The 15,992-nt window shown below is 38.6% G+C and overlaps 1 protein-coding gene across 1 annotated transcript; it reads right to left on the reverse strand.

Moving 5' to 3' along the window:
* Positions 1-505: 505 nt before the first annotated feature.
* LOC310991925 (uncharacterized protein) lies at positions 506-15,885 on the reverse strand (the record flags this gene model as incomplete). Its single annotated transcript, XM_083979853.1, has 8 exons — positions 15,722-15,885; positions 15,414-15,568; positions 12,949-13,132; positions 5,522-5,665; positions 4,920-5,053; positions 3,016-3,227; positions 2,292-2,398; positions 506-563 (listed from the first exon to the last, which is right to left on the reverse strand). Exons 1-8 carry the CDS (start codon positions 15,742-15,744, stop codon positions 506-508), a joined length of 1,017 nt encoding a protein of 338 aa, XP_083835979.1. The 5' UTR covers positions 15,745-15,885.
* Positions 15,886-15,992: the final 107 nt, after the last annotated feature.

Below are 15,992 nucleotides of genomic sequence, written 5' to 3' on the forward strand. Positions count from 1 at the left end.
CTGAAAATCACATCACATCACATTATTTACAACTAACATTTCCGTCCTATTCCTTAAATCATAAATTCACTTCATCATGTTTCACTTTGTGATTATCTTATAATATAAAGGTTACTTTCATATTCATTCTGTATTTGAATTGATATGTTCATATGGAACAAATTCAACCAGAAATGTATTTGCCGCTGGTTTATCTGAATAGAGGATGTCTGTTTTGTAAGCTAGATACATAAAAAAAAAGACCCATAGCTTTAATGGTAACCTAGTAGCCTATAATGTGGTTTGATGCTTGCAGTTGTTTTGTAACAGGAGTTGCCAGATTCGACTAATGCAACCATGTCTCATCTCGGATTGAACTCCTTAATTATTCAGTCATTACATTTCCTTACTTAAACCATATCACAGTGTGTCCTGGAGCCCAGCATAGATCCATTAGGGCTATTTCTCTCTAACACCTTTTTTTTTTTTTTTTTTAATGTTCATATAATATGAACATTGTGGAGTCTCAGCAGAGCACAGCCACTCTCCCTCCTGGATGCTTGCTCTTCATGCTTCCAAAGTGTCTAAAAACAGATGGAGAGGGAAACGGTGAGACTCAGACAGCGCAGCACTCAGATTCAGTGAGCAGCCTGAAGGCATATATAATATATAGAAGCTGTACATCGACTACATAAAGCTGGGTGCATGAATCACAAAGTGGCTCTATGTACGTATGTGTTTGTCTGACTGAAAGCAGCAGACAGTCTTGATGTAAAGTATTTTGTTCTTGAGCTTGAAATATATTTGACAACTTCTTTCATAATGGGAAGATAGACTCTGATCTGTAGCATTAAGCATATCCATTATAAGATACATTTGGATTTCTGTATATTGGAACATTTACACTGGGTAATAAGGCTTCCCTCTATTGATTCATCATATTACTTTTTTTTTTTTTGTGGAAAAACCAACGCCTTCTGCCCTCTTTACAGTGTCTACACCACCGTAATCCCTGTGTGACTTCCCACTATGATTATAAATCATTTAAATAATTATGAATAATTGAAACTTTTTCTTCCCTATATGTGTTCAGGATCCAGTTACACACAAAAAAACGATGTATGTTTTTCTTACTCGTGCTCACTTCATTAAACCTTTTCTCTGTTATGAAAAAGACAGTGAGCTGCCAGTAACTCAGCCTCTATTTTTGGGTCGCCCCTCCAAAGCTTCTGAGAATATTGTATGAACAAACCATGGAAAGTACAAACAATGAGCATTCCCTATCTCATTCCCTTAATGAACCCCATATGATGCAAAATCAAATATACTGTACAAGCGAACCCACCCCTCTCTGAGCCCAAGTCATTATTTGTCAGTCAAATGGGTTACGCTGCCTAGTTTGCACCACAGGTCACATGTTGTTATATCAACTCTTCCCGGCAACAGCACTGATATAAACTAAATGTCTACCAGGAAGCTGCAAGTATTTCACCATGAATTACAGTAAATGAGTTAAATTGTGGGCTTCAACTTATTTTCACCCCATTTTGGAAAATTTCGTGTAACAAATTAGCTATTTTAAGTTCCTGTTTATTATGTGCTATCCAATGTACCGGCAACTATCACTTGATTTACTGAGCACTTATTTTGTCTCTGATTTATGGATGTTTATTTGCGACGATGTTCTCACGTCTGTGAGTTCAAGTTCAAATGAATCGTGACTCAGATTTCTGACACCTATAGTTGACACTGATGTGAGTTTCAGCTGTTTTTGGTACAAAATGTGACGAGTTTTGGATATTAATATTTGACGACTTGTTAAATCATCTTATTCATCTGATTTGGTTTGTAGATCAGTTTGAGTGTTTTGACATGCTATTTGAATAAATGTGGGCTCTCATAAAGCACCTCTTATTTGGGCACAGTAGTATCTCTCTGATGCCAGATGTAGCTGCCGCCCCATATTGCTATATTACGTATTTCGTACTTTTGTCCACCTTGTTTTTTCTCATTTGTTCAATCACAAACTGTTTCCATGTAAATATGCTTCCCCACAATGTGCAAATGCCCCTGTTAATTGTTTATAATTCAGTTTGCAGCCTCTTTTGTAAAGCGGTAACAAGGTTATGGCTTTTAAATTTCCTGGAAACCACAATAAAAAGGAATTGAAATGGATCCGTGTAGATTTTGGGGGGCGTTATTTGATCGATGCAGTGATTGAAGTCATTTCTAGGGAATTCCAATTAAAGAAACAACACAACAATGAGCACTAGGTAGCAATGAGGATGTCACAGTATCAGCTTTCCTCTTACCTCCATGTGTTGGTTTCCTGGCTGTAAACTTCTATTGTTTTCAGGTTGGTGGCACCGTCAGAGCCTCCCACAGCCATCAGGACGCCATTGTAGACTACGAGGGACGTCTGATGCACAAAAGAAAGAGCTATCAATGGATTCACTTTAATAGAATATATTTTTCTATTTCAAACCAGTCAAGGAGGTACATTAATTTAACTGCACACTACTGCACCATCATATATTTATATAACACCATTTTTTCAAATTAAGCATGGCTGAGTGGTTGGAGATGTTGGTCACTTGACCCACCATGTTGCTTGAGGCTGGAAGATCTCAACTGCCTTTGGATGGATTGCTGTGAGAGTCTGTGCCTCATGACTTTGGTAAACCCTCCATTACCTTCCATGCAGCGCCACCAACAGGCCAAACGTTTTAAGATATCTCAACATATTTAATACTAAATGATGAATGGATTGTTATAAAAGTTCAGCACTGAAACTCTTGTCACCCCTAATGATGAATTAAGATAATTTTGGTGATCGCTTTAGTACAAAAATAGGAGAAATATTTAGACTTTTTAGGATAAGATAGTAATGAGATCCTAAACTTCAACCGATGCATCTTCTACCAATCTGTCATTTCATCTTCCATCTTCCATGTTTTATGTTAATACACCCCAAACATGACAGTAAATCTGAGTTAAAATCTAAAGTCTGGCCTCTCATACTCGTCCGTTACTTACATTGTTCCTCTTGTTCCTCATGCGTTTGACTGGCGACCACCTCATGGTGTCGGGGTCGAACCTCTCAGCAGCGCAGAGCTCCAGGTTGAGCTCGTCTTTGCCCCCGGCCACGTAGATGTGTCCCAGGTACACGGTGCAGCCGGCGTTCTCCCTGGGACTCAGCATGTGAGCGCATATCGACCAGGTACCGTCTTCAGGGCTGTACCGCTCGACTGCAGGGGAACATTTAGTGGACAGGACCAGTCAGAGGCCATACTGTGTATATATCATATAATATAATACACGACTACACACTGTATGAGTAATAGTGCCTTACAGAAAGCCAGTGGTTATATCTATATTTGAAAATGTCCAGGTTATATTGATCTATGACGATTTTAGAGTCTAAAAGCAAGATCCCAATGGTATGGATGTAATGTCTATTTTTGAATAAAAGTCCTGTTTGAAGTGATGAATAAATATTTTAATTTTAAATGGTTTCTCTGAAGAGCTTGATGGGAGCCTAAAAAGGTTGTGGGAATTTTAGTGACGTGCTATTCTCACAGACTGAAATAGTCAGTGACAAGTGGCAGCACAACATAACCCCTGTTTATCTTTGGCAAGGTCAAGGGGCTCAAGAATGTATGTGTGTGTATGTGTGTGTGTGTGTCCTTGAATGTGTGTGTGAATGTGGGATACAGGCAGAAAATAACAGGTCAAGTTGGTCGCAAAGTGTGACTCGAGGCCTGCTGCGCCTCAAAGAGCTGTCAAAGAAAGCTGAGATCATTCAAATGATGAGGGGAACTCGATTCACAAAATAAGAGTCAGCTATTGGTTGAGTAGCATTCCTGTTTTCTATTCCTGTGTGCTATTCCTTTTAAAGTTGTGTTTTGTATTATTTAAGCCAGCTGTCAGTCACATAACAGAGAAACTCAACAACCATATAAGAAGATATTTATGGTTTTAAGAATGAAAAAAGAAAAAAAGAAATCTCAATGTTGTTTTACATTTCCTCTCTCAGGCTTCTCTTAGCCTCGCATCACCAGGCTCTTCAGACAAGCGAAGAGCCTGGTGTCAGTTACCTCCGAATTAGTCTGCATTCTGGTTCCTGTCTGTAGCGGATACCGAAATCACCAAAGTCACCAAAATAAAAGTATTCACCAACATAAAACTTATAAAATAAACATTAACTTGTAATACAATAAAAGCAAAATGTTAACTTAATGGCTCGGGGACTTTCTTGTAAATTATATTCCTTAAATTAAAGAGTTTTACCGCATTTTATTAGCTTGGTGCTTTTATTTTGAAGGAAAGGTCTGTCTCTCTCGCCCTGGATCCGTTTCCTACCAAAACAGCGAGTCAACGGCCCCAGACTAGGCTTCTCTCTGGCGCTATTGCAACAAAAGGTCAGTGAGCCAATCAGAGGAGAGTCTCAGAGTCTCTCTTCTGATTGGCTGATTGTTTTCTGAGTAATCACCTACAATAAACCATAGCAGATTTCAGGTAAACACTATGAGGAACTAAATCCTGCAAGTTTAGGCGATGGGTCCAGGTGGGCAAGCCTGGGAGCTGTGACTGCTCTGTTGTGACATCACAAAGTTACAGAAGCTCTGACTGCTCATTTTAAGGCTGAGTTTCCAAATACAAGCTTTGCGCATTTCTCTGTGGAATGAGTGTTTTGATAATCTCACAGAATTAACATTGGATCTAGATCTGACTAATAATCAACAAAAGATTTAGATACTTACTTTACAGAACATGGGACCTTTAAAAATGTGTTTGTAACTCACTTTAGGCTCTGGAAATTCATAATAGGCATTTTTCACCTGACTCAATAGTTACTTGATAATTGGAAAGTTGATTGACAGATTAATGGAAACACTGTCTGAGTTTTACAGTCAAATACAATCCCATCTATCGCTCACCTGAGTTGAGAGCCATGTCTCCGTCGTTCCCTCCAACCACATACAGGTGACCCTCCAGCACAGCCGCGGCTGCTCGGGCACGTCTGGTCAGCATGGGCGCCTGTTTGCTCCACGAGTTCATTTTTGGATCGTACCTAGAACGATGACATCGAGGTTAAGCAGGAACAATTTAACAAAAAGCGTGTCAATCACTTACATTCTTGTATAACCCGCATGAATCATTTCTTTGTTCCTTCCTCTGAATCAGCCACTTTAGATTGCTTTCAAAGTGGTGTGAAATGTCAGGGAATTAAGATCATTATTACTTTAATCCTGGGAATAAGACAAAGCCCACTCGTGCCTTGTTCATTTTATCTTTATATTTTAAAGGAGATGTATTTTTGCTGATGGCACAAACAGGGAAAAAGTAGCAGGTAATGTGAGGAATTACAGAAAAATGAAAATCTGTTTCAAATCTTTATAAAAAACAATATGACTGCAGCAATTGAAGGCGATGATAAATACAAGACACTGTCTCATTTGTTTCCACTAGTGAATATAAAAGCAGACTCGCAATTAATTCTGTGAGATAATGATCTTTAGGTGCACTCATGCTACAGTACCTCTCCACAGTGTTCATAGCAGTGATGCCATCGTGTCCTCCAATAGCATACAGGTATCCGTCCATGGCCACCAGACACACTCCGCTGCGGGGGCTGCTCAAGGGTGCTACATCTGTACTCCAGCTGTCTGTGGCTGGGCTGTACCTGGCATGATGGAGATCAAGGAGCGAGGGCTGTCAAAGTGTTGGTGGTTGGTGGCTAAAAACATCTACTCGTCGTAATACAGTAAATAGCTTGACTAGAGCTGCATTGAACACAGAGGCATAATCTCTCCTGGAAAACATACTGTGTATTTTTCGAGTGCTTTGTTTTGTAAGCCTGGTGCCGTCATGTGCTTTTGAGGAACGCACATACTGTACTGTAAAAACACACATTCACACACTGGAAGAAAGCATTTTTGAATTTTACGAGTGTCTGTGTGTAAGCATCAGTGAGAGTGTTTCCCTCTCCAGTGGGGAGCCCATCAAAAATTGTTTCCTCTTTCAAGGCCATTAGAAGAAAACCCACATCCCACAAAACAACAATTCGCTCTAATTGGAAAAGTTTTTTTTTGTTTAGAGTGATGTCAGACATGTCGCAGAAACTGAAACCATTTCCTCAGAGACTACGTAGGTGCACTACGGTAACCAAAAAAAAGAAAATGAAAAAAAGAAGAAGGGAGAGCTAGCTGATTCAGACCATTAGGAGCAGATGAGAGAGGATGGTCTTTCCCCTACTGGTCTGCAGCCAGCTGGGGGATGATCATTACGGGGGTCAGCTGGCTGGCTGGCTGGCATTCATTTAAGGAGTGACTGTGGGAATTGGGATCGGAGCCAGCTCCCCTCGAGACATCTGATCTAGTAGGAGGAGAGGAAGTGGGAGAAAGTGTGCTACAGTACAGGAGAACAGGGACTAGTATGTGTGTGTTTATTTTTGACCTTCTCTGCCTGTGAGGAATAAAAACCCAGGGAACACGAGTAGATGAGGGGAAACCAGAAAGAAAAAACTTAATTCTGGCTGGCCCCTCTCCCTAGTAATAAAAAAAATGATTCAGGGTTACAACTTGCTCTACAACAGGTCTGTATCTTATTTCTGCCCTAATGCTGACCTCTATTGTTCAGTTGTGAAAACAACAGCAACAACAGATGAAAATGTTTCTTTCTTTTCTCTAAAAAACCTGTTTGCCCAAAACAAGATATCTTTTTATATCCAGTGTTGATTTTACAGTTATACAGCCAAGTCTATTTGGATACATTTTTTTTTAATACTTTATGCTTTTAGAGTTGCAGTTGCACGGAGGCGGGAGCTAATCCCAGCTGACACTGGGCGTGGGGAGGGTACACCCTCTACATCACTGGGATGACATGTAGAGACAAACCATTCCCTCCTATAGGGAGTCACCAAATCTAAAATCTAATCTAATCTAAGTGCAGCACAGAATATGAACCTCCTTGTTGTGAAGCCACAGTGTAAAAACTAATGCACCACCTTTATCTACTGTATTCTTCTCTGCTAATGCTGCTGCTCCGTCAGGTTTTTACTGAAGCTTTTTAACAGTAAGCCTGAGACATATTTCTATGACCAATGGGTTCTTAGTTTAGCTGTGGTCAGCTCTTCCACTTCATGGTCTCATGCTCCACACGTGAACCTGTGGGGACTGTCAGAGCGAAGCAGCTCTTGTACGACTTGTATTTCAAACCCCACTTTGACAGCTAGTGAGGCAATTAAACGATTCATCAGAGCTGTAGGCTACCCAGTTTATAGCAGAAAATCATCACAAAATAAGCCAAAAATAAACCATTTCAATTAGAGCCAGTCCTAAAGTCAGCAGTTTGATATTTGAACTAATAAACTGGAACATGAGATCCAAAGCAGCATGTGACAAAACAAACAAATTGATCCTTTTTTTTCCCTTCAGGAGCTTTGAGTGATAAAACCATGGGAGATTAAATTGTTATAGTGTTGACATATGGAGATACGTATAATGGTCAAATTAACTGTGACTGTTTGAACAAAAGGTGGTAACACTTTACACTAAGGTACACAAAATTAGAGTAGTTAATGAGTAACTAATGAAGAACTAATGAGGAACTAATGAGTAGTTAGTGAGGAACTGAGCTACACAAAATTACAGTAGTTACTGAGGAACTAAGGTACACAAAATTACAATAGTTACTGAGGAACTACTGATTAATTAACTATTAGTTAATGGTCAGTTCTTCAGGAACCCCTGATCAAATTTCAGAGGAGTAGTTAATGAGGAACTAATGCGTAGTTAGTTAGGGAACTGAGATACACAAAATTAGAGTAGTTACTGAGGAACTAATGATTAACTAACTATTAGTTAATGGTCAGTTCTTCAGGAACCCCTGATCAAATTTCAGAGGAGTAGTTAATGAGGAACTAATGAGGAACTATTAATGATCAGTTCTTCATTAACTCATGATCAAATTTCATAGAAAGTTAATCACAACTTGATGATTAGTGAACTAGTTACTTCATCAGTACAGAATCATTACTCAGTAACATGTCCAGTAGTTAACCTTTATGACCTAAAGTGACACATAATGAGTGGTTTTTCATTTCTTCATCTTCATCTTTACATTAGTAGTTCCTTAAAAAATCACAGACAGCAGGATTCTTTAGAAGATTTTATTCATTAATTTCAGACCACATACACATCAATATGACCATCCATGTTGCCTTCGAAATAAATATGATAGTTTGTCACATGTTTGGTAGGCTAAATGAATGTATCATGGGGCTGTGTAGTACTGTATACTGATCACACCGTGGTTCACAGTAAAGTTGTTTGAGGTGCACAAAATTTAGAGTAGTTATTTACTATGAAACAAATTTGGAATGAATGAGGAACTCACTATTAGTTAATGGTGAGTTATTCAGTAACTCCTAATCAAATTACTGAGGAACTAACTATTACTTAATCATTAGTTACCCTTGTTGTGTACCTTAAGGTAAAGTGAGACATCAAAATGAGTAGGTAATGAGTACTGAATCATTACTTAGTCATTAGTTACCCTTTTTGTGTACCTTATAGTAAAGTGAGAAATCTAATTGAGTAGGTAATGAGTACTGAATCATTAGTTACCCTTTTTGTGTACCTTATAGTAAAGTGAGACATCAAAAGGACTAGGTAATGAGTACTGAATCATTAGTTACCTATTTTGTGTACCTTATAGTAAAGTGAGACATCAAAATGACTAGGTAATGAGTACTGAATCATTAGTTACCCTTTTTGTGTACCTTATAGTAAAGTGAGACATCAAAATGACTAGGTAATGAGTACTGAATCATTAGTTACCCTTTTTGTGTACCTTATAGTAAAGTGAGACATCAAAATGACTAGGTGATGAGTACTGAATCATTACTGAATCATTAGTTACTCTTTTTGTGTACCTTATAGTAAAGTGAGACATCAATATGAGTAGGTAATAAGTACTGAATCATTACCTAGTCATTAGTTACTATTTTTGTGTAAGGTACACAAACATTACAGTAGTTACTGATGAACTAATGAAGAACCAAAATAATCATTTGCCTCTATGTGCACCAAAATAACTTTTGTCTTCACGGGCACCAAAATAAGATTTTACCTGCACAGGTACATCAAAATAACATTTTTTTTATGTCCACACACAAGAAAATATGATAGAATGTAAAAAAAAATAATAATAAAAAGAGAAAGAAAAGAAAAGAAAAACCTTTGTAGCTTTCTTGTTTTAATAATAGCCTAATAAAAAATAACAAGTGTGTAGCGTCCCCAGCTAAATGATGGTCACAAATGATGAAACTGATGGTTCACATTCCTTCATTCCATGGACCGTATTCAGTTGCAGACACACCGTAAGAGCTATGAGAAGAAAATAAAATACAGTTACCTTTCCTTTTACATAAATGAAATTATTTTTAACTGCTTTTATCACATAAACAATCATAATAATAATAATAATAATAATAAATTTAATTTGTAATGCACTTTTCATCGGCACGATCTCAAAGTGCTACAATTGTTAAAACAAGGTAGGGAAAGTAGAGTTAAAAACAGGGTAGAAGGAAGAGTTAAAAATGTTAAAAACAGGGTAAAGGAAATAAAAACATGCTCAATGTAAGTTGACTCCCTTTTTATCTATTTAATCAAAAGACAATATCCAAATGGAGTGCTGTATTACCATGAAATAAATATTTTTAACCGTTTGTTTTTAATCCAATAAACTGTTTTTAACCTTACCAGACCTCACATCAAACAGACAAAACAGTCCTGTTGCATTAATAAAACAATCAACGAGTTAGCTTAGCTTTATCTCACTTCAATGTATTGAAGTGAGATGGAGCTAAGCTAAGCTAACTAAGCCGAGCCCCTCTCAGCCGAGCTGGCCAATGCTAATAGCTACCGCTAACCACAACATGTTCCATACATACATGAGACTATCAACGGCGACCAAACTCGAGCCGGACATAAATATAGCATGAAAAGGTAACAAAAACAAACCTTGTGCCCCTTATTAGCCAGGTGCTAGGGCGTTTCATGTAAGTTAGGCACACTTTTAGCATTGAAGACACTCTGGCCTTGCAGACACACTGCCGGTAAAATCCGTAGCACCGGAAGTTTATGAGGTCTCGGCGAGACGCTTTCAAAATAAAAGCACTGAATATAACGTCGGCGAAATAAAGCCCTGACCTTGACTAATGTTCAGAAACTAAATAAATAAACATAAAAACAACAAATGAAGTAATGTTCTTATCATAAAGGTCATTTACAAAGTGTCATTTGTCTTTTATTTTGGAAACGAGATCATCATTTCCTGTGCATCTTTACTGTGAGGAGCAGTGAATTCACTTGGCACAAGAGAAGCAATTGACCATGCCACAAGAGAAGCAATGGACCATGCAGGGAAAAGCAAAAGAAGGAAAATCCCATTTCGACGATATCTCGAGGATGAGGGTGTGACCGTACAGTGATATTTTAATGGTATCTGTCTTTTTTTTTTTTTTTTGGAAGATGTGTAAGATGACTCCTCAAATTTTACTATGCTAACTTTCTCCAAAGTGACCTAGCATAGCATCGATGCTATGGTCGGTTAACAGAATGTAGCATTGATGCTACACTTGCACACGTTGTACAAAACATTAAATAACCTGTTAACTGCATCTGAATCGCGGGATTCTTTGCTTTCCGAGGGTCCTTCAATGGTGCCTCTATGAAAGTATGCTCAAGTGTTGCATTGATGCTAGCTCGGTTTAGCTCTGTTCCCTTACCATGTGGTTACATGACGCATATCGTCCCTTGTTGTCATAGAGGCACCATTCAAAAAATCCAGTGATTCAGATGCTGTTCACAACTCGTCTCTATCATATACGGTTCATAAGTTATTAAATATTGACAAAAATGTGCAACCTCAGCATCAATGCTATGCTCGGTTTAGCTTCTCTTCCAGTGTCACGTGTTGTCGTAGAGGCACCATTCAAGGACCCTCGGAAAGCGGATAACCCCCCCGATTCAGATGCTGTTCACAGCTCGTCTCTATCATAAACGGTTCATAAGTTATTTAATGTTTTGTAAAACATGTGCAAGCGTAGCATCAATGTAACGTTCGGTTAACCAAACTACGGTCGGTTTTAGAGGGCTAAATTCACTTTGGACAAAGTTATCTTACAGTAAATTTGAGGAGCAATCTTACCGAATTTGTATATATAAAAAAAAAAGAGAGAGATACCATTAAAATGTACTTATACTGTACAGTCACATCCTCATCCTCGAGATATAGAACGTCTCTGATATAGTTGAGATGGGAGCTTCTGCTCTTCCTTGCTCTGTCCATTACTTCTCTCATCGTCGTCAAATGAATTCACTGCTCCTCACAGTAAAGCTGCACAGGTGAGCCACCGGAATTGAAGATCTTGTTTCCAAAATAAAAGACATGACTTTTTTTAAGCAAGTAAGTTACAAAGGTTTTTGTTGTTGTTTTACATTCTATGTCATTTTGGTGCACATGGAGGCAAATGATTATTTTGGTTCCTCATTAGTTCATCAGTAACTACTGTAATGTTTGTGTACCTTACACAAAAATAGTAACTAATGATTCAGTAATGATTCAGTACTTATTACCTACTCATTTTGATGTCTCACTTTACTATAAGGTACACAAAAAGAGTAACTAATGATTCAGTAATGATTCAGTACTCATTACCTAGTCATTTTGATGTCTCACTTTACTATAAGGTACACAAAATGGGTAACTAATGATTCAGTACTCATTACCTAGTCCTTTTGATGTCTCACTTTACTATAAGGTACACAAAAAGGGTAACTAATGATTCAGTACTCATTACCTACTCAATTTGATTTCTCACTTTACTATAAGGTACACAAAAAGGGTAACTAATGACTAAGTAATGATTCAGTACTCATTACCTACTCATTTTGATGTCTCACTTTACCTTAAGGTACACAAAAAGGGTAACTAATGACTAAGTAATAGTTAGTTCCTCAGTAATTTGATTAGGAGTTACTGAATAACTCACCATTAACTAATAGTGAGTTCCTCATTCATTCCAAATTTGTTTCATAGTAAATAACTACTCTAAATTTTGTGCACCTCAAACAACTTTACTGTGAACCACGGTGTGATCAGTATACAGTACTACACAGCCCCATGATACATTCATTTAGCCTACCAAACATGTGACAAACTATCATATTTATTTCGAAGGCAACATGGATGGTCATATTGATGTGTATGTGGTCTGAAATTAATGAATAAAATCTTCTAAAGAATCCTGCTGTCTGTGATTTTTTTTAAGGAACTACTAATGTAAAGATGAAGATGAAGAAATGAAAAACCACTCATTATGTGTCACTTTAGGTCATAAAGGTTAACTACTGGACATTTTATTGAGTAATGATTCTGTACTGATGAAGTAACTAGTTCGCTAATCATCAAGTTGTGATTAACTTTCTATGAAATTATATCATGAGTTAATGAAGAACTGATCATTAATAGTTCCTCATTAGTTCCTCATTAACTACTCCTCGGAAATTTGATCAGGGGTTCCTGAAGAACTGACCATTAACTAATAGTTAGTTAATCATTAGTTCCTCAGTAACTACTGTAATTTTGTGTATCTCATTTCCCTAACTAACTACTCATTAGTTCCTCAGTAACTACTCCTCTGAAATTTGATCAGGGGTTCCTGAAGAACTGACCATTAACTAATAGTTAATTAATCAGTAGTTCCTCAGTAACTACTGTAATTTTGTGTAGCTTAGTTCCTCAGTAACTACTGTAATTTTGTGTAGCTTAGTTCCTCACTAACTACTCATTAGTTCCTCATTAGTTCTTCATTAGTTACTCATTAACTACTCTAATTTTGTGTACCTTAGTGTAAAGTGTTACCCAAAAGGTAATTTGACAGCGCATTGCTCTCACCTCTCCACACTGCTGCAACACCGCACGTTATCTTCTCCGCCCACTGTGTAGATCTGGCCATCCAGAGTTCCCACGGCCACGCCGCCACGGCTGTTGACCATGCGAGCTGCCGTTCGCCACTCGTTGTACTCGGGACAGAACTGCTCCACCAGACAGGAGGGGTCGTCCTGGGTCCATCCCCCCACTACCAAAACAAAGCAGAGCATTTCATATTTTAAGACAGCTATCAGTTATGATGTCTCTTCAGGCCTGTCTTTATTCTGTATGACTTTCTTTATATCTGAATATTTTTGCATGAACTGAGGAAAAAGGGGGTAATTTCAAAAAGAAATAGCTTTATCAAACATCACAGAAAAAAAAGTATTAAAAATTTTATGAAGCTGAAGATGCTTATTTTCTCACAGCAAAAAAAAAAAAATAAATAAATCAATCTCTAAATTCAGTTAAAGCAGTAAACAAGCCAAATGCAGGCATTGATCCAATCCTGTGCTGTTTTGACTGGTCTCCATGGCGATCCTTGGCAGACAGAGGAGTGATGAAAGTGGACTCAAAATTATGAGTAATTTATTAGGCTGCAGATCCACAGATGGACGACAAATTAAAGGAAAAATCAACATCGAAGCGTCTGGTGTTGAGCGGCTCCAGTTGCTCTTTGGCAGCGGAGGAACGAGCCGCTGGAACTCAGCACTTTTCTTTCTAAAACTGTAGCCTATTCACTGGTTTTGTGTTGGTTGTGATGGTTGGATTCATTACACTGTCTTTGCAACTTGGTCCAAAATCTCTCCAATTATTTCAGTGTCCAGTGTGAGAGCAGCTGCATTCATTATCTTTCTCAATTGATTCCATTGAGGTTTGTCCTTTATTTGTCATCTGCCTGTATGCGTTAACACGGACCCAGCGCTCCACTCACCACTGTTTGGCCTTTTTACTTTGTATAATTTGTAGTCACAGAGAGCCGCCTCTCTCGTAGACAACATGATAAACAGTCTCCAGAGGAAGTAGTAGGTTATCCTGTCCTTGCATCGGACACTCTTGCACCTATAGGCTGATTAATGCATGTTGCCCCAGCATGGAGAAGGTATAAGGAGACTTGATGTGTTCATATAGAGACTCTATGGAGTCACTCTGACTGGGAATTGTTGGTGGTGGTGGCGCCTATAATTACTTACAAGACTGAGTGAGTCTCTGGGCAGAGCGGTGTCCATACAGAGACCAAATTGCACACACTGACATGTCTTCCTGGGACATTCAAGAGGAACTGAGTTATCATTAATATTATTAGTAATTAGTAAGCTAACTCTTTTCCTGCTACGACTAAAAATATCTGCAGTGAAAAAGGTTACAATCCATTTATCGACTGAGAATTATTAGTGTTGGCAGTGGCACTTATAATATATTTCATAATTAACTGTAATGTAAACGTTGATCTACATGTTACATCCTTGCAATGCATATTAGCTAATAATCCATCCGGTAGATATTAATAGAAGATCCATATCACATGCTGCCGCCCAGAACAGACTGGATCCATTAGAGATAAAGGTGAACAGTCTCTACAGGCAGTATGATCTATTCATACACATAGAGAGGACATTTGAGAGGAACGAGTCCTCATTTATATATTCAGTAATTAGTATGACTGCCCTTTTCCTAGTATAACTTAAAATATCTGCTGTGAAAAAGGTCAAAATCGACTTATTTTACACCATCTGAGCACTGTGTTGGACTGTAAAAATCTGTGTGCTTATGATAGGAGAGGGAGTCCAAATAAGATGATATGTAATAAAATGGAAAATCCAAGCAGAGATGAAATCATCGGAGTCATTTTCTCAGACTTCAGAAAGCTGTAGAGTCACAGAGGAACTAATATAACCAATTTCAAAAACAGTGGAGTGTCTCTCCCTCATGGGCTACTTTTCACTTGGTTCCTGTTTCTGGAGTTTCTAAAAAGCCTTCATTGTGTCAGCTCCTCCTGTGTATAAGGCTATTTTAGGCAAACTGCCTCCATACCTCTGCTCAAAGTTTACTGCTGTTCAAATTACACATGATCTTAGAGCTAATAGCTGGTTGCGATTTAAGGTTCCCTTAAGGAGGACAGAGTTAGGGATGAGGACCCTCTCCTACTTTGGGCCTTGGTCTTGGAATGACCTGCAAGTCAAGATGAGGATATGAACTCTCATCACTCTTTCTGGTTTTAAACAATCTCTCTCTGAACTATTAGTCACCAGTTGCACCTGTGACTCTTAGCTCTCAAATTGTATTGCACTTTTGGGGTCTCTTTTATTGTATACATTATCATTGTCTCTTTGCTACCTTGCTTGTTTTGATTGTTTGTTTTGTAATGCTTCCTGACCAGGACATCCTTGGAAAAGAGATTGTCAAATCTCAATGGATCCTTCCTGGATAAATACAGGTTAAAAAGCAGGAACTCTCCCTGACAGATCTATGTGAACACAGGAACTGACCCACAAACATCATGTCAGCGGGGACGTCTTTGGGGGGAAGTTTGCCGAGACGTCTGTGGAGGGAGAGGCGGGTTGACGGACGGCGTTGATGGGAGGTTCCTCCCTGGTTCCTCTTGATCACCATATGTTGGAGCTCCGGCTCCTCCACGGCCGCCCTGCAACATACAGTCACAAAATAATACTAAATATACTGTCGATGAAGAGATTTTGAAGATTTTTTATTGTTTTTATTTGCAAAACAAGTCTCAAAGTCCACTTAAACCCTCTTGAATTGCACCGAGGCTCTACATTCGGATCACTACTCTTACCCTTGCTCATTGTAGATTCCCATCTTTTATCCCCTCAGTCAGGATTTGTGCTTCTGCCTCAATGCAGCACCTTCACGTCAGGTCAATGGCCTCCTGTGCTTTATCAGTCGCCACCAGGCTGCTCCCTGCAGTCTAAACTAGTGGTTGTCACTGCTCTTCTGCTCTGAATGACATTGGACTTGACTGCTCCATGGAGTTAAATCTCCTCCCCTCAGTGACAACACATCCACCCACTCACCCACTTCCCCGAGTGATTCATCCCAGCATGCCT

This window comes from Trachurus trachurus (genome assembly GCF_905171665.1).
Source record: "Trachurus trachurus genome assembly, chromosome: 9".
Lineage (NCBI taxonomy): Eukaryota > Metazoa > Chordata > Actinopteri > Carangiformes > Carangidae > Trachurus > Trachurus trachurus.